We start from the raw sequence: 19,056 nt of genomic DNA on the forward strand, positions 1-19,056 counted from the left end.
TACGTTTTGAAACCTGTCCAGGAAAAGCATGAAAGGTTTGATATCTAAAAAAAATTATATATTTTTGGCTTTATAATACAGAACCATTCATGAGGAAATTGTAGGAAGCCAAACTCTCCAGACTTCTCAGTCAAGAACTTTTCATTTAACTCATGCAACAGAGACCTCTCCAGATAAGCACTTTGCCATATCAGTTAGAAAGAGGGGTAAAAAACACCTCCCCCCTTCCCCGCCAAGAAACCTCCAAAACGACCCAAACTGTCCTGCAAAACCAAGCAGCTACACGAAAGAAAGCTGGGGAAGCCAGAGGGAAAACTTCCATGTTTAGTGCTGCAGCTTTCCGATCTCCACCTTGGGCACTTGCAGGTGGGCTGGAGAGCTATAGCACATCAAAGTGCCAGCTACAACAAAGACAGGTGATACACAGCAGGGCTGACTCAGAAAACCCTCAGATGAATGACTCCTCCTTCCCCCACCCCCCCTTTTTTAAAAAAAGCTTTCATCTTTAAATCTCTGATTCAGCAAAGCATCTAAAACACAAACTTAATTTGAAAAGCATTCTTAAATCCTAAAGTTGAGCAAAGTGCTTATTTGCTTCTGTAGACAAAAATGGACTTTAGTCTTTATTGAATGGGGTCTCCACTGTAGTATCGGCAGCTATAGTAGTCTACCTTTGTCATTTTGGTTTAAAATCCTCTTTAAAACTCCTTGCAGGCCTCTCTTTTTCTTTGAGGCCTCAGCCTAAGCTGCCATGTTGGATCAGGCAGCTCAATTCACAGTGCAGCCTCCCAAAGCGGTCAACAAAATGTGCTTCAGACCTGCTTCAAGGCAGGGCCAGAAAGGGCAAATGCCTCCTCCCAGCTTCTGGCAGGCAACGCTTTCAGGGCTCTTCAGCCAAAGGCTTCATCCTCACAGTATCTCATATTTATCACCTCCCCAGGTCCTTAGCCTACAAAGCACAGGATAATCCATCTCAGTACATTTTGTTCCTAACAGCTCCTAACTGATTTGCCTCTCTCTTACCTGCTGAGCACTGAGCTGAAAGCTGTCTGCAACTCCGGAATCTCTATCCGGAACTGTAATTAGAGCCAGTCAGTGTCAACATATTCAGTTAAGGTTGTTTCTTTTTTCCCATGAGCAATGTCTTTGCATTTATTGACACCAAATTTTCACTGAGATTTTCTCTTTCAGTCATTCATTTGGGGTTTTCTCCGGCTATATGCGCTCGATCTAACTTTTCCATTTATCCTGAATTATTTTGAAATAATTCATATCTGAAGGTCTTTTGAACTGCTCGGTGAATATAATCCAGTCCTGTCAATACGACGAGCAGCACAAAATTGCTTTGTTCTAAAACTTGGTCAGACTTTTCAGATCTGGATAGTTCTACTTTTAGTCACAAAAGACTCCTTAGTGTTCATGAACTCCTTAGATGCCTCCATGATGAACACTAATGCTAAAAAAAATAATAAACTTTTCTGCTTAAAACCTTAATGACTCCTTATACATCTCAAATAACAATTATATTTGAAAATTCCCAATAGGTTTGGGGTTTTTTGGTTCAGGGCAGGGGAGGAGATTTGTTTTTCCTTTTGTTTCTGATCTGTTGGACTTGGTTGTTTATGTCTTTCAGAAATTGTTCCTTGTTTTTTTTCAGCCTGTTATTTGTTTATCTCCTCAGCTTTCTATTGTTCTGGTTTTCTTATTTGGATACCACTTTCAGTTTCGGATTATCTTTTTGTGTCTAATAATGCCTTTTTGTTTGTTTTAATCTTGATTATCTCTTTTCGGTTGGTCTTTATGTTTATCATTTTTAAATAGCCATTTGGTAGATGATATATATCTACTCAGAGCCTGTAATACAATATTTCCAAACCATCTCCATCTCAAAGGCAAAGATTTTTCCCTTTTAGATGTTCCTCCTAATTTCTCTTTATCAAATTTTCTCTTTTTTGTATACCTCACATTTAGAAGAATAACTTAATTGTAGTGGATTATTTGGGCTCTTCAGTTAAATAAGAATGTTGAATTGATCACTTAATATTACAGAGAGGTTATTCTGTGGCTACATCTTGAAGAAAGTCTTGTATACTACTCAGGGCTAAATTAAGAATTGTTTTTCCTTTAGTGGATTTTTGACTAATTGTTCTTAAAAGAAGCAAAGTGCATTATCTAAAACCATATTTCCTTCTGCATTTGTCATTTCTGCCCACTCTTTAAATAGTAATAAAAAATCCTTATAACATTTTCAATTTTAAGTGTCAGTGGCCTGATAATATTCTGTTTTAGGTGGATCCCATCTTTCCTATGTAGGCTTAACATTCCAGCCACAAAGAATTCTGTATGCATTAACCTACTCGGATTGAATGGCTTGATATGGCACTTAGAATTATACTCATTGCATATTTGCACAGCAGGTGACTGCCATCACATGCTGATTCCACTGTTTGTAACACTACCCCTATGTTAATATTAGAAGCCAGTCAACCACCAGAGACAGCTAAGAAGGGCTAAAAAAAGACAGTATAAAATTCATTAAAAATTACTATTTTTCTTTTTAAAAAGAAATGACAAAGAATTTTTATTGTAATACTTAGTAGGGAAAAAATACAAGTGCATATGCAGATAAGATGCCATCAGACAATGGTGTTGCTGGGGCCTGTGTGTCAATACCTTGTAACATAAACCAGTGAATGAAGTTTGTGAATGCCCCTTCTTTCTGATCTTTCCAGTGCCTTTTGGAAAAGGACAATCCTAATCCTTACTGAACTACTTTGTTCACCAGCTGTATCTTTGATATATGCGGAATTATTATCTGCAACCTGCATTCTTTTCCTCTCACATGCAGTTTACGGATCACTACTTTGAAGGAGATTGTTTTATATATATATATACATGCACATATATATATGGAGAGAGAGAGAGACACACATGCAGCTGTCCTACATGGTTCTTAAAAATTATAACATACCTGATGTATTTACCTCTCTTTCCAAGGCTGATCTTAGAAAAAAGACACAATAGTAAATCCACCCACAAACAGAAAGGCACTTTAAATGCTGTTGTTTTATTTTTACCCTGTGCTTAAAATCAAAAGCATTTCTCATCTCCCCAACTATTGTGACAGATTTTGGGCCTCTCTCTGCTGGCACATGTACACACCCCTTCCTGTGTGATGATAATCCCCCTTGAAATAGCTCTTAAAAAGGATGCTTTGCAATTTAGTTTTAACTCCCCCTCTTCTTGATGACAAAAGTAGGAACATGGGTTTTATCTCTTCTTGCTGCCTTTCTGTGCTGTTCTTTTATATTATTATTTTTTTATGAAGCTAGCTATAGCACCACAACTATCACGTGACAAAATCAAAAGTCTTTTCCAAGAAAACAAACACCTTCCCCAAAGCTCATCTTTAGTTCCATAACAACTGAAGAATTCTTACAACCTTGTGAGGGAAGGTTGCTGTGAAGAAAGCACGGTCAGACCCCAAACACCTTTATATCTGTTTACTTTTTTGCTTGCAATCTTATAAGAACTTGAAGCATTAAACTTCCACTTAATAGAAAGTGAGGGCTTAACTCTTTTCTTGTCCCTTTGAAAAAAATCTACTCCTTAGATATAAATCAAAAAAATAAAAGAGGACAGCTTCTGATAAGCTCTACTAGGTTTGTCCTGCTTTAGCAAGGCAAAAGAACTGTAAAGTCAGCTTTGCTTACCAAATTAAAACCAAACCTATGTCTGCTCTCCCCCAAATTACATCAAAGCATTTAAAGCGTAGCGCTGGATATGGTACAGAACACTTTACGATTTAGAATATTCTCATTCACCAGATGAAACACAATATTTTTAAATCCCTGATATGTAAAAAATAAACTGTTTATTCATCAAATGGGAGGTAAAACTTGCACCGTTCTTTCAGTAGTGGACTTTGGGTGGTAACAAATAAAAAATGGCACGAATTCCCCCTGAGGCAAAGCAGGGCTAAGCAGAGGATGCTCAGCTCGTGGCCAGAGGAGCCCTTCCCCGGGTCCTCGTGGACCGTGACTCAACACTCCCCTGCTCTGCTTCCTGCGGTTGCCTATGAGCATGTATAAGACCTTACTTGGAAAGCAAATCCATCACCACATGCAGAGCCACCATAATCTTCCTGCTCAGCTCACTCGAGCTGCCTGCGTTTAGTACCTCTGACACGAGCTGGAAGCAGTACGTTCACTGGCACGTGAGAGCAGCCACGGAATGCAGCTCTTTCCAGGCTGAAATAAGCTAAACAGTCCTAGCCAGAAAAGTTGCACACTACTGACAAAACATCTCAGCCTTGGTATTTTTTCATTTTTCACAGCATTAGTTTGTATTCCTCCAAAAGAACTGCATTCACTTTTCCCTCAGCTTACTCATTATCACAGTAGAACACGTGTTAATTAAAACCACTACCTAGATTTTCCTCTTCTGGCATGGAGCGTTTAAATGCCCAACATGCTCTGATACGGCATCATCTCCCAGTCTACTCATGGATCATTACCACAAGAAGTTTTTTACGCAAGTGCATGTGGGCATGAAAGAGAAGATTAATACCTAGCATTTCAATCATATTATACAGGAAAATCCAAGAGATTTATTTGTTTTTAACCTAAGCAATCATATGAGAAGGATTTAAATGGATAGTAGCAGTCTAGACATAGATTTCTGAATTATCTCCCAGATTTCAGCAAATCAAACAAATTCCTAAGAACCTGCACTGGGCACAAAAAAGGAGAACTTGCACTACATTGAAAGTGGTTCTCTAGTTTTCTGTGGCAGATTTAATTAAATAAAGAGTTCAGTAGTGTATCAAAAGGAATAGACAGAGGATCACTTAGATTATGAGTCTGAATTTTGTAAAGCATCAGTAGACCTATGCAGGAGCAGGTGAAACTGGAACATGACTAAATACAAACAGCTTTTTTTTTTTTTTTAATACTTGTATTTAAGATATGTAGTACTTCCATGTGGTTTTAGGTAAAACAAATAATATTTGGTTCATTAAAGTAGCTCCCAGAAAGTTAGAGGACGAGCTAAAGCAACCAGCACCTCCCCTATTTAACCCAGGAGACAATATACTGGCAATATTTGCATGGAATAGAGATGGAACAGATAAAATAGTCTGAAGGTCTAGCCCTGCAAACACATAAGTACTTGATTGGCTTTATTCACATAAAGCAGTTATACCTAAAACAATGAGACTAAGTTATCCTAGAGGCTAAAAGGCTGCGGATTTGGACTTCTGAGCAGTATTTTTTCCAAATTTGTCACTTCTTTGAGTACAGTAGCCATTGGAAAGATAGACAATCACATCTATGGACCATGCCATAATTGTTCACTGCTTTTTTACCTCTACACAATCCAATCATATTAGTTCCAAGTTCAAGCTTGTATTCCAGCCCCAACTACTTGATTACCACTGCTGTACTGTTTGCTTGACAGGTAGGGCAGTTCAGGCTTAGGGTAAGAGTGATTCATGCACGTTGACTGTCCTCTTCAAACAGCATAAATATGACCACCTCAAGTTATGACATGTCCACCGGGGTACAATTAGCAAAGACAGTATAGACATAACTATCTGTAAATACTTTTCAAGGAAGAGTTCGTCAGGGAAGCAGTGAGCTACAATGGGACAGGTCTGGCTTTACACAGTCAAGCCTGCAATGCCCATTACCTGGAAAACTTTTATTTTTGTAGTTTTTTATTTTTTATTTTTAAGTGTAGTACACAGTTTTATAAATAGATTGCATAGAAGTACAGTAGAATTATAATGAGATAACTTCTTAGCTCTCACGAGGTCAAGGAGCAAGTATGAGAAATAAATAGACCTAAGACATTAAGGCCTTATTAGTAGATGACAGTTACTGTTACATGGCTGTTTCTCCCTAATGTTTACAGAAAGCAATCAAATCTGAAAGGATTACAGCAATACCAGAGCCAGTAGACAGCAAAAAATGGGGAACTTCTATGCACCTTTTTCACCTTTCCAAAGTTTGCTACTGTGCAAATGTTCTTCTGAAGCTGAGGCAGCTCCTACATGCCTACGCTTCAGACGGTTCAGGGTTGAGCCAGACCATTGTTTCAGACCACACTCAAACCTATAAAGATGATGATTTCTATAAAAAATAATTATTTAATTCTCACTTAGAGTTACTCTAGAACACAGATTAAGAGGATTGTATCTAGGCTTCTTTGTTTTTCATCAGATGAACCGTCCAATTTGTGAATTCACACATGAATCACAATGCAGCAGTCAAAAGAGTTGTAAGAAGCAGAGCTCTTCAGAAACCGCTCTGTAGCATCAAAGTCTGAGCCTCAATCTAGTCACGCACTTTGGATTTTCTTAAGTCCTGACCATCTGGTCTACAGAATTAGAGGCAGTGGGACCCAAATACTGGCCACATTACTGCTGCACCACTGGTGGAAGATGGCTTTCCTTAATTATGCTAGTCTGATGCATCTAGGCTCAGGCAGAAGATGAGCGACAAAGGCAAAAGCACTAATATTTTGCCTGCAAAGGGGAGCTGCCCACACTACTGATGCCTAGTGAAAAGAAAAGCAGAGGTGTGACGAAAAATAACTTTAAAGCAGCAGTAGCAGCTGCTATCCTGTGGAGAAGCCTGTTTAAAACTGTGAATGAATAATACATGAAGTCCATTAATGAACAAGGGCTTAAGAGTGTGGAAAATCTGTGTTGCCATTTCCAGGACATTATGAATTTCTATTCTGTTAACTTTGTACTCAGAGGACTAGATAAGTTAGCAGAGTAGCTAAGGCCCTTTTTATTTATTTCATTTTATAAAAAGTAAAAGTCAGTCATGAACTGAAACAGAAGGCGATGCAGCTCCCAGCTCAGAAAATGTGTCAGAGAAAGAACGTGCTCCTGAATGCATGAGCTAGATTCCCAGCTGAACAAAAAAAAAGCAGAACAGGACAAACAAACTTTCTTCTTTGCTAAGAAGTACCAGGGTAAGAAAGAATTGGAGAGGTTCACAATACTGCTTCATGACAGACTAAGATGCTTGAGCACAGTGGAAAGGGTTTGTAATGAGGCTAACAGCAGTATTTCAAGCTGCTAAAGGCTGGACCCTTCCCTCCTCAAACTACAGTGGGAGTGACATATTCAAGTACCTACGTGATCGCCTCTGCTACTGTATTCTAAAATCAGGCAAGGAAATAAACCTCTCCCGTTACCTTTCCTGTGTATCTCTATAGGGTGCAATAGCCCAGCAACTCAATCCAACTGCAGAGTAAGATGTGCTAGCTAAAATGTAGTATAAGTAGTATGCTATTTCTTCTGTGATGCTGGGTTAAATAAACTATTTATTAAAGAATTTCTCAATTGTTTATTAATCTTACAGCCTATTTATAAACAGCTTCCTGTAAAAAGTGCAACGGAGATTTTTCCCCCTTTTAATACAACTTTTGAAAAGCCTTCATCACTTGTATCATGAAGTACAGAAAACTGTAGTAGAAAGTACGGTCTCTGCATAAACACCTATGAATAGCCCACATGCCATAAAATAAATACAATTATGGCTAAAGAATACACAATGGTACTTGATCATAGACACTATCATTAACTCAGGACAACACATTATTGTCTTAGGCAATCCTCAAACACAAAAAAATTCAATTCCAAAGGACACAATGGAGTAAAGCAATACAGAAGGATTCTGAATGAACACAAAAATACTTCCCAAAGAGATTACTTGGAAGGCTGCTATGAGTTTTTCTAGGATTTTTAAGATCTTTAGCTAACTTTCTGATCTTATTCTCCAGGGGACAACACACCAGTGGATGTCAATAAAGAGAAAACTGATAGAAGCCCATTTGTTTTTAAGACAAAATAAAAGCACCACCCTTGGGAATGCACTGTGGGAGGTCTGTTTGTTTCAGGAAGCATTCCTTCTGTCAACAGCAGTCAAACATTTACAGAGCTATCAGCAGTATGGTGGATCCAGGGCTCTACCTACCTTCTAATCATTTTTTTTAAAACTGATTACGTGATTCAAGAAGAATATGTATTTAACAGACATACCAACTGAAAAGCTGTAAATACAAAATATGGACCTTTTTTTTTTTTTTTTTTTTTTACAAGGACTGATTTTTCACATCAAATCAAGGTGTATGATTTTGGTCATTCTAAAATTATGCCTTCAGAGAAAATTCATCTTACTAATAGCTAATAGGAAGTTATTACAGGTAGAGAAAAGCAGCAATAGTATATGTTATTATTAGTGTTACATGGAGCAGAAAGACCTTTATACAGCAATATGCATGTGAGATAAGGAATCCTTAATCACCATCCTTTAACCTGGCTGCCAATTATTCCAGTATGTGTGCATACATATATATACAAAAAATATATATATATATGTATGTGCACACGCACACACATACACACAAGAACAACCCCCCCCCCAAAAAAAAAAGGCCAGAAGAAAAGGGGATCTCTTTCCACCTCAATTTTTGAAGTTGAGGGGAGTGCACTCCTAAATAAACAAACAGACGTTCATTTTCAGATGCAGGTCTTATAAACTTAAGAATTTAAAAAAACCCAACAAGTCGAATGCTTCTCTTCAACTGCTTCTAAAAATAGACTTAGATCTAGCACAAGAACTTGGAAGATAAATTGATTTTAAGCTATTGTTCCACTGATAGAGCATATCTATTGATTTACCTGAAGTAACTGTTTGTATGTAGTTACTACAGAACAAAATTCTGTTCTGAATTTACAGCTGTTTATTTTTACAGCTGTTTTTTGATGTGACTTTTCTTATTTTTGAAAAAAAAATTACATCCCACCATGAATGCTATTTGCTATAACATGGCTAAGTTGTATGCTTTTTTTATCATTACAAAGGAAAACATGAGTGAAATAATACAGAGAATATTTTAAATATTCTAAAAAAAGCCCTTGGTCTTAAATATTTTCAAAAATCCTATTTCTCTGCTTTCTAAAGTGTGGCCTTACAGCCAGGTAGGTGAGAGAACTTCCTCATAAGTCATTGAGAAACTTTTCACTGACTGCAACAAGCGTTAATGTTTATCTTTCTGTATAAGGATGTAGTATTTAAGGACATAATCTTACTGAACCTAAAGGACTTTTTCCCTTTAATTCCATGACTTTGATCACATACTTTCTTTACCGATATTTTGCCTTCCAGAATCCTTAGGTTATTTGTAATCTCCAGTGATCATAGTTTCACACTCAATGATCTTTGCACAAATTAATTAAATAAACATTTTACACAGAAGCTGATTATAGGATATAATCTTGCTCACTTAATAAGTGAAAATAAGAATATAAACTCCTGAATAGTTTCTATCTTTCAATGCAAGCATGTCTTTCATTAGATGAAGACTTGTTTTCTTAATTGCTTCTGAATTGTAGATAAGCATGAGCAGGCACTTTCAAAAACATTTTGTGGTCATTGCAACTTGTCCAGACTTAAAATAGGGAGGGGGGAATTAGTTAAAAAAAAAAAAAATAGGTAAAAGCTAAGATAGTTAAAAGGTCAAAAAACTATAACAACTGTGCACATGTTTCATGAGGTCATTGAAACACTCCAAAACTGTTTTTGACTACCTTTTGAGGACTAAGAGTTTCAGAATATGAAAGTCAGAGGTCAGAAAATAAAATTGTTTTACAACCTTAATTACAGAAGGTATTATGGTCAGTTCACAATTGTAAAAATTTATTTGCTACAGCTAGACAAAACTGGCTTATAATAGACCCTATCTTCAGAGACTTTATAGGACCTCAGAGCTGTTCTGAAGAGCTACTGCATAAAACTACATTGACTATAGCCACAATTACAAGTGAATTTTGAAAATGCTTTAAGTTGTCTTATTTGTGGAACTGTTTCTGAACACAGAATACATGTTCAACATGCATTCCAGTCCTAGCGGTCTCTTGATTACTAAAATGTAAGATTCAAGGCTACGTCTAGGCCTGCAAGAGTCTCTAAAGATATTTCTTCCTTTTCAAAATTTTCCCACAAAAATAAAACATTTTTGTACAAAGGTTTGCTTTACAGCAAAGCTAACTCTTATCAACCCCCCCACCCAATCCCTCAAAAACAAAATAAAACAAAAAGCACCACTACACATACAACAGCTCTGAAGAGCACTTGTAATTGGCAATGCACATACTAAACATTCCCATGCAATTTCTTCCAGGCTGTTTTGCATAGTTAAGCTAACGAGCTCTGTAAGGAAGGTCCAGAGATGTTTTCCATTAAGTCTGTCATCAACCTAGTCCAACAAACTAAAAAGCAAAAAAATTGAAAAACAAAACAAATCAAACCCACAAAAACATTACTTCATAACTTGGCTTCAAAGGAAAATCTGGAGGTGATTGCATGAGTTCATCAAGGAATTGGTGAGTTAAAGAGTTATTTGGTTTCTAATATAGGTATTCTCTCACCCTTCCATGATATCCCAGAATACAGTCTGCCTCCTCCACATTTGATCAGAGTTTGAATCAGAGTTTGCTTTTCTTTTTCTCCTTTTCTCCTTCAGTGTGCCACAAAGGACACTTTGCCCCTCATCTCCAGAATATATCCTGTGCCCCTCTAAGAACTGCTGGAATAGGACTGTCACTCACATTTAACACTTGGTAAAAAGCTAAAGCAGTAGTCATGAAAATTGTTGTTTCTCTAAAGGCTCAAGACTCAAATACAGCTTATTTGCTTGCACAGGGAAGGTGGAAAGGGGAGAGTTAAAGCATGTATGTGCTCACATATGCAGAAACAGGGAGTATAAAGACAGTTATATTTTTTTCCCACAGGTATTTGCATGCACTAACCAGGAGGAAAACAGTTTCTCTTCACTGAGGATGGAAGAGATGCAGTCCCATCGCTTCCTATTTTGATGGTCAGCCAGAATTGAAGCCCTCATAGAGAAGATGTAATCGAGTCATTGGAGAATAAAGGTTTCCACAGTATACTGTTCCTTTCAGCAAAGGGAAAGCTGGGGTCAGACTGTGTTTCTATCCCACCCCTGTGTCGACTGAACTGCATAGTGCCCTTGCATCCCGAAACAATTTTAGCTGCTTTGGATACTATACATCTAGATGACTGTAGGTACCTCTCCCAACATCCTGCCTCCTGACAGTCATGAAGAGCTTTAAAACTAAAATTTGTCCCCTGAATATTCACTGCTGTAGCTTGAGCAATCAGGAAGGGGCTGAGACAATAATTAACCAAAATAAATCAATCTGCATATTGCAGAATTTGTTAGAAAAAGAGCTCTCCCCTGCCACCTAACAGACATTTTTACATAAAAATCTGGATTGCAAAATGGTTGGCACATGGTATTTCTCTTCTGGCACACTAAAAAGAAAAAAAAAACCTCAAAACAAATGATACGCAACCAAAATAAATCTGTTTTCTTAGAAATTCATACAGATCTAAGGATTAATAGAAAGTCAGAAAAAGACAGCTAGCCAGTTAACCCATAACACTGCTGCTTAGTTTAACCCATGGTAGGAAGGGGTAGAGTCTAGCTTTTAATTCACACTTATTACTGGGGAAAAGCATCTTTGCCAACAGGCTGGCCAACTTGGTGAGGAGAGCTTTAAACTAGGAATGATAGGGGAAGGAGATGATGACCAACAAACGAACGAGAAAGTGGTAGACCAGGTTAGCAAGCAAAGGGTGCAAGGTTATGTGGGCAAGAGAAACCTTATAATCAACAAAACAGAGCAGAAGGGGACCCACCTCAAATGTATGCACACAAATAAGGAAGTGCCTACAGGACAGCATTACGGGGGAAGCTCTCCTACCTTTTTTGGGAAATCAGCACAACTGGGTGTCTCTCTGAAGTGCCTGCACCCTAATGCATGTGCCAGGGGGAACAAACAGGAGGAAGGAGATGTCTGCAGACAGTTACAGGGCCGCAAACTCATTTGGATCAATGATGTGGTGGGACAGCTCAGGCGACTGCAGTGCTGCAGTGGATGGATACAGGCTCTTTAGGAAGGACAGGCAAGTGGTGAGGAGGGGGGAGTTGCCCTGCATGCGAGAAGGCAGCTGGAACCCATGGAGCTCCGCCTGGGGACGGACGATGAGCCAGACAAGAGCTGGTGGGTTGGGGTTAGTGGGCGGACCAACATGGGCAATACGGTAGGTGTCTGCAACACACTACCCAGTCAGGAAGAAATAGGTGAGGCTTTCTTTAGACAACTGGAGGAAGCCCCACATTCACAGATTCTGCTCCTCGTGGGGGACTTTAACCTCCCCTGTATCTGCTGCAGAGACGACACAGCAGTGCATAAGCAATCCAGGAGGTTTCTGGAGTGCATTAATAACTTCCTTGCACAGATAATCAAGGAGGTGATGGGGGAAGGTACTCTGCTGTTCTTACAAACAAGGAGAACTGGTTGGGGTGTGAAGGTCAGGGGCAGCCTTGGCTGCAGTTACCATATCAAACTCAGGATCCTGAGAGGAAAGAATAAGGCAATAGCAGGATCACAACCCTGGATGTCAGGAGAGCAGACTTGGGCTTGTTCAGGGTTCTGCTTGGAAGAATGCCATGGGAGATGGCCCTGCAGAGAAGAGTGGTCCTGGTTGATTTTCAAAGATCACCTTCTTCAAACTCAAGAACAGTCCATCCCCACATTCAGGAAGTCAAGCAAAGTTGGCAGGAGACCTACATGAATAAACAAGATGCTCCTGACTAAACTCAAACATTTAAAGGAAGCATACAAGAGATGGAAGCAGGGTCAGGTGACCCAAGAGGAACATAGAGACATGGTCCAAGTATGCAGGAACAGCATTAGAAAAGCCAAAGCTCACCTAGAGTTGAATCTGGCAAGGGATGTGAAAAGCAAAAAGAAGAGCTTCTACAGGTATATCAGCAACCAAAGAAAGACTAGGGAAAATGCAGACCTGCTGCTGAATGGGACAGGGGACCTGGTGACAGATGTTGTGAAAAAAGACCAAAGTACTCAATGCTTTCTTCACCTTGATATTGACTGGTAAGATGTGCCATGAGAAATCCTAGGCCCCTAAGACCAGTGGGGAAGTCTGGAGCAATAAAGACTTACCCTCAGTAGAAGAGGGTCAGATTAGGGAACATTTTAATAGATTGGACATACACAAGTCCATGGGACCTGAGGGGATGCGCTCATGAGCGCTGAGGGAGCTGGCTAATGTCATTGTGAGACCACTCTTGATTACCTTTGAAAGGTCATGGTGATCGGGGAAGGTTCCTGAGAACTGGAGTAAAGCAAATGTCACACCTATCTTCAAGGAGGACATGAAGGAGAATCTGGGGAAATGCAGGCTCGTCAACATCACCTTGATCTGATTGAAGATGATAGAGCAAACCTCCTGAAGGCCATTCCCAAACATATGAAGGACAAAAAGGTGATTGGGAGTAGTCAGCATGGATTTACAAAGTGGAAATTGTGCCTGACTTATCCGACAGCCTTCTACAACTCAGTGACTAGATCAGTGCATGAGGGGAGAGTAGTGGTGTTGTTTATCTTGACTTTAGCAAGGCTTTTGACAGTGTCTTCCATAACATCCTCATTGACAAACTGACAAAGTACAGATTAGATAAGGGGATAGTGAAGTGGACTGACTACTGGCTGAATGGCTGGGCTAAAAGGGTTGTGATCAGCAGCATAAAGTCCAGCTGGATGCCAGTCGCTACTGGTGTCCCTCAGGGGTTGATACTGGGACCATTACTGTTTAACCTCTTCGTTAATGACCTGCATGATGGGAAAGAGTACATCTTTGGCAAGTTTACAGATGATACAAAACTGGGAGGAGTTGCTAATACACCAGATGGTTATGCTGTCACATGGTTCAGATGGACCTTGACAGGCTGGAGGAATGGGTGAACAGGAACCTCATGAAGTTTAGCAAAGGGAAGTCCTGTGCCTGGGGAGGAAAAAAACCATGCACCAGTACCAGCTGGGGGCTTACCAGCTGGAAAGCAGCCTTGCAGAGAAGGACCTGGGGGTCCTGGTGGACAAGTTGAATGTGAGCCAGCTATAAGCCCTCATGTCATAGAAAGCCAATGGCATCCTGGGCTGCATTGGGAAGTGTCGCCAGCAGGTCGAGGGAGATGATCCTTCCCCTCTACTCAGCTCCGGTGAGACCACATCTGAAGTGCTGGGTCCAGTTCTGGCCTCCTCAGTACAAGAAAGACATTCACATACCAGAGTGAGTCCAGCAAAGGTCCACAAAGATAATTAAGGTCTTGGAGCATCTGACATAGAAGGAGAGGCTGAGATATCTGGGACTGTTTAACCTGGAGAAGAGAAGGCTCAGAGGGAGAGGGGGGTGTCTTATCAATGTTTATAAAAACCTGATGGAGTGGAGAAGTAAAGTAGATGGAATCAGTCTCCACCCAGTGCTGCCCAGTAATAGGATGAGAGGCAATGGGCACAAGTTGAAATACAGGAAATTCCACTCAAATATAAGGAAAAGCTTTTTTTGTTCTGTGGGTGGTTAAACATTGGAACAGGATGTCCAGAGAGTCTGTGGAATTTACTTTGTTGGAGGTATCCAGAACCCATCTGGACACAGCCCTGAGCAACCTGTTCATGTTGACCCTGCTTTGAGCAGGGAAGTTGGACTAGACAATCTCCAGAAGCCCCTTCCAACCTCAACCATTCTGTGATTGATATCTATTACACACATTTTTATACTAATGCTAGAAGAATGGGGGAGAGAACATATCCTAAGATTGTTTTCAAACAAAATGCTAATAATTTTCTCAATGAAAAAATAACTAATAGATTATCAATGAAGGCTACAGGAAACTCTTTGGAATGAGTCAAATTTAGCAGGGGAATTTTGGCAGTGATTACAACTATAGCATTCTATGTCTACTTAACCCAAGTTATTATGTATTTGCATACAGATTAGAGACCCAGAAGTAGTCACAGAATAATTTCTTAGTTCCCTACATATATTGTTGTAATCTTGCTCCCTTCCTGCATATGTCCAAGTATATTACAGAATATCCATGTGCAGAAATAAAAAAAAACATAGATCAAACCTCACTGTATTGGAGTTGAGATTTGGACTCTGGCAATTCCAATTTAAGCTGTTTTCCTTCAAAGGGATAATGGAACTTTTAAACCAATTTACCAAAATATACTTCGTCTTAGGTTAGAATAGTAAAATAGATCTCCCATAAAACTGCTTGAGAAACAGATCTGGGAGGGAACACTGTTTTTATAAAAGAAGTTTTCCTGTGAATTAGAAAGAAAAAGACCATCAATTTGATTAAGGATTCCAAATTTAGCAAAAAACTGTTGAAGAGTTTCTTTTCACAACTGTACTTAATTATAGGTATTATTAAACAGACAGAAACTATTGTAAATTTCTACGAGACTTACAGGTAGAGGAAACAGATGTATTGTTGAAAACAAATTAACAGTATTGAAAAGTTGAAGCTTCTGAGAACATTGCCATTAAAAGGGGTGGGAGAGCGGGGATGGATGGTAAATTAATTAAAAAATTAAAAATAAAAAGCCAAAGGAGAGAGCTGCTAATTGCCCCAACACCTCTTAAAGACTGCTAATCTTCTCATGCACACGTTCTTTTTCTTATACAAAAATCTCAGGACATAATGTCTATCATCACCGTTGGCTGATCAGGCTAATTTCGCTGAAAATTTTTATACAGAAGAGGAACAGAAAAAGATTCTGTTAAATTTGTATTTAAAATGAGGCATTCAGAAGAAAAGGTCACAGACAGTGTCTGACATTTGGGCTGGGTAAAGTGAAATTGGGCAAAAAAGTGGACTTTTGCAAGGCATGTTGGCACAAAGGAGCAACAGACCTTGTATGAACAGATGATACAGAACAGATAAGGAAAGTTTTGCAGAAAAGCGAAGAGGGTGTCAAACTCTTGAGGTCTACAAAAGTAAAAAGATAATCCACAAGAAAAGAGAGGCCATAAAACCAGGAGATAAACCTCAGGAACATGTCATTGTGAAAGTATGGGGGAACAAGATGTTACAGAAAAAATACAGAAGGTATCAAAGTTAGGAAAGAAGTGAGGAAGAATGAAGTCTGATGAAGACTTTTGGAGGTACAACCAGTGAGAGTGCACTATTGAACAATGTGGCCAAGGGGTCCAGGGCAGACTTTGGAAAAAAGGAACATGAAACAATTTTCTTAGATAACTTTTTTTAACAAGTTTAGAAATTAAAGGGAGGTGAGATGTGAATCTTAATGCCCTGTGTGCAAATTGTTGAAGTTTGTTCTGGATATAACAGAGAGAAGAGGGAGACGAAGTAAAACCTATTAATACAAAAGCCTTGCATGGACGGAAGAGTTTCACACTGAGCATGTTTGTATCTAAACTCTCTTTCCCATATATATAATCTAAGCACAAGAGATACGCCAAAAGGGCAATGAAAAGCTGTATGTAATGGCAACTGTCTTATAGCAAGAGCTGGCCTTTCAGTCCCATGTGTATAGGTTCCCTGTTTTTTGAAAGACAAATTCGATAATCTTGAACATGTAAAAGTATATTTTGGCTATATTAACTGTGAAAATAATACCTGACAACATATACTGAACACTGTGCAACTTGGTGTTACTCATTGAAAATTAAAAATGATCTTTAATATCTTCAAACAAAGCATGAATTCACTTTCTGTAAATATGGGGCACATACTGCATGCGTGACAGTCGATATGATCAAAGTAAAGAAGAATCAGTTACTCCTAGGGTTGAGTATTTTGAAATTTCAGGTACTGAATCAGTTTCATAGATTGTATGGGTTAAATTAAATCATCATATTACCATTAAAATTATTTTTATATAGCCAGATATATTTACATAAAATTAAAATATTGGAATTGTTTGTAAACATTTTTGGATAAAAGGTTGGATCTTATTTCCTATCTCACCATATTATATAAAACAACGTATTTAGCAAAGACCCACACTAAATTCTACTTTCTGTTGCCACAGTGTGAACAAGTACCTCCACAGAATAGGATTACCATGGTTCTACATGAGTATAATGAGAAGGAACAACAGGGTATCAAGACTGTGCTCTAAAGAGTATATTGTGCAAGACAGCAAAATGTCAATATCCAAAGCTTACAGCAATTCCTGAAGCCCAGAACCTACACTGTAGAGCAGAGAACTGAACTGGCATTTGCTGACCTAAATGTAGCTTTGTATGAGGGCATTCCTCTGTAAGTGCAAGGGTGGGATCTAGGAGGAGTATTAATTTTTAAATGTGTAATGGCAAACATGAGCTAAAATCTGCTTAATTTACAGTTTAACATGAGCTCACATAAATAACTGAAGAACATTGAACTCCATTTTAATATAAGCATGGAGCTATGAAATGTTTAACTGATAAGCAATAGCTATCATTTTACAAGTAATCAGTCATATACCTATTTCAAATGGTCACTGGTATACTAAATGAAATTTCTGTTAGTGTATCCTGAATCTCTCATAAGAGGTAAACCATTAGGCTTTAGAGCACAGATGTTCAGACAATCTCTCTTCTACATGGCCTCACGCATCATGTTTTAATAAACTATCTTCCTAAAGCATTTGTAAGTGTAAGGGGTTTTTTTTAGGTCTTAAGCAGAAATCAGATAAAAATATAAAAAGGATTTTACTTTGATTAGTTGAAGCTGGATGTAAAGGTAATCTGCAAAATGTACCTGGTGCTACTTCAAAGCCTTTCTTTAGCCTTTCAGCTCAGAAATTCTCAAATATGTTCTGTGCAAAAAGTGAAGAATGCACAAAAATATGTCCATTATTCAGGGCTTCTAATGCGAGACAAAGGTGAAATTATTTGTCAAACCACACAGAAGAGGCAAACATTGTTAGAATAAATGCTGATTTAAGAGCATTCATCAGCACAAGGAAGCACAATATTTTCTGTTTTCAAATATTAAAATGCTTTAAAAGAATACTGCATTACAACTGTCTCTATAACTGAGATATAATTATTTTAATTGAAAAGCTTACCAGCTTACTAGCTTTAAAATCAGTAAAAGCTGAATATAAGTTGTTACTAACTGATCCCCTGCCTGAGAAACCCAGAAGAAGAAAAGGAGTCCTAAAGACATATTTACATTGTTTCAGTGATATGCAGAGATCAAATGACTATCATAGGGATGAAAAATTCAAATAAATCCAAACAGCAGTACCAGAATTGAAAATGCAAAAGTAATGAAACTTTACAGGAATTCTGAAAGTTACTCCTTCCCTTCACAGGAAAATCTTTTCTCTAGACAGTTCTTCTGACGTAGAAAAGTTGTAAAACTACTCTCTTGTTTCAGTGGACATTTATAAGACGTAAATCTGGAGCAAGTTCACTGCCTTTGGTAGACAATATAGGTCAGTGCTGACCATCTATCTTCTATTCCCCCTCTACTGCTCCCTCCAATATCATTGCTTTGTTGTAACAGAAGGCAGCAAAACTTGACTGCACTGTGCAGTTGATATTGATTTACGGCAGCTGTGCATCATTAGAGTGGCACAAATAATCTTTTTCCAAATTTACAAGAGTATCCTTGCATAGTTTCCTTTCAGAAGCAAATAAATGTGAGAACACATTTCTTATACTATCACACAAACCTTCCTTTTTGTCTTCTGCAGCAATCTTCACTTTTGTGTCTGTTATATCTTTGAAAGAGGCCAGAAAGAGTACTACATCTCCTTTTTCATTCTTTATAGGAACAATATCCAATAGGCACCAGAATGAAGACCCTGTAAGGATAAAGAATAAAATTTAATTCAGACAGCTGTCTTTTAGCAGGGGGGGTTGGGGGGAGGTAAAAAAGCAAACTATTAAAGCTACAACTAATGTAATTCTAAAAAAAAAATCTTATTTAGGAGGTTAGTAGTCAGGAAATCGCAGATGTTCAGCTCATGTAAATCTCTTTGCATCATTGGTTGAAGCTCAGTAATACTGTTGTCTCTGGAAGCAAGGCATTAATTTAAATGCAAAATTTATCTACAGGGATCATTAACAGAGTTTAATGAAGCTGCTTACTCCTCTGAAATCATGTTTTCCTTTGAACTCTCAACTG

At 38.5% G+C, this 19,056-nt stretch overlaps 1 protein-coding gene across 1 annotated transcript in view; it reads right to left on the reverse strand.

The window, feature by feature from the left end:
• The window catches only part of KCNH8 (potassium voltage-gated channel subfamily H member 8), a 207,709-nt gene that overhangs the window by 106,608 nt on the left and 82,045 nt on the right, over nucleotides 1-19,056 (reverse strand). Inside the window, exon 3 of the mRNA XM_067292476.1 lies at nucleotides 18,602-18,733. Within this exon, the coding sequence (XP_067148577.1) occupies nucleotides 18,602-18,733 (132 nt within the window). The remainder of the gene's footprint in view (nucleotides 1-18,601; nucleotides 18,734-19,056) is intronic.

Source organism: Apteryx mantelli, chromosome 2 (genome assembly GCF_036417845.1).
Source record: "Apteryx mantelli isolate bAptMan1 chromosome 2, bAptMan1.hap1, whole genome shotgun sequence".
NCBI lineage: Eukaryota > Metazoa > Chordata > Aves > Apterygiformes > Apterygidae > Apteryx > Apteryx mantelli.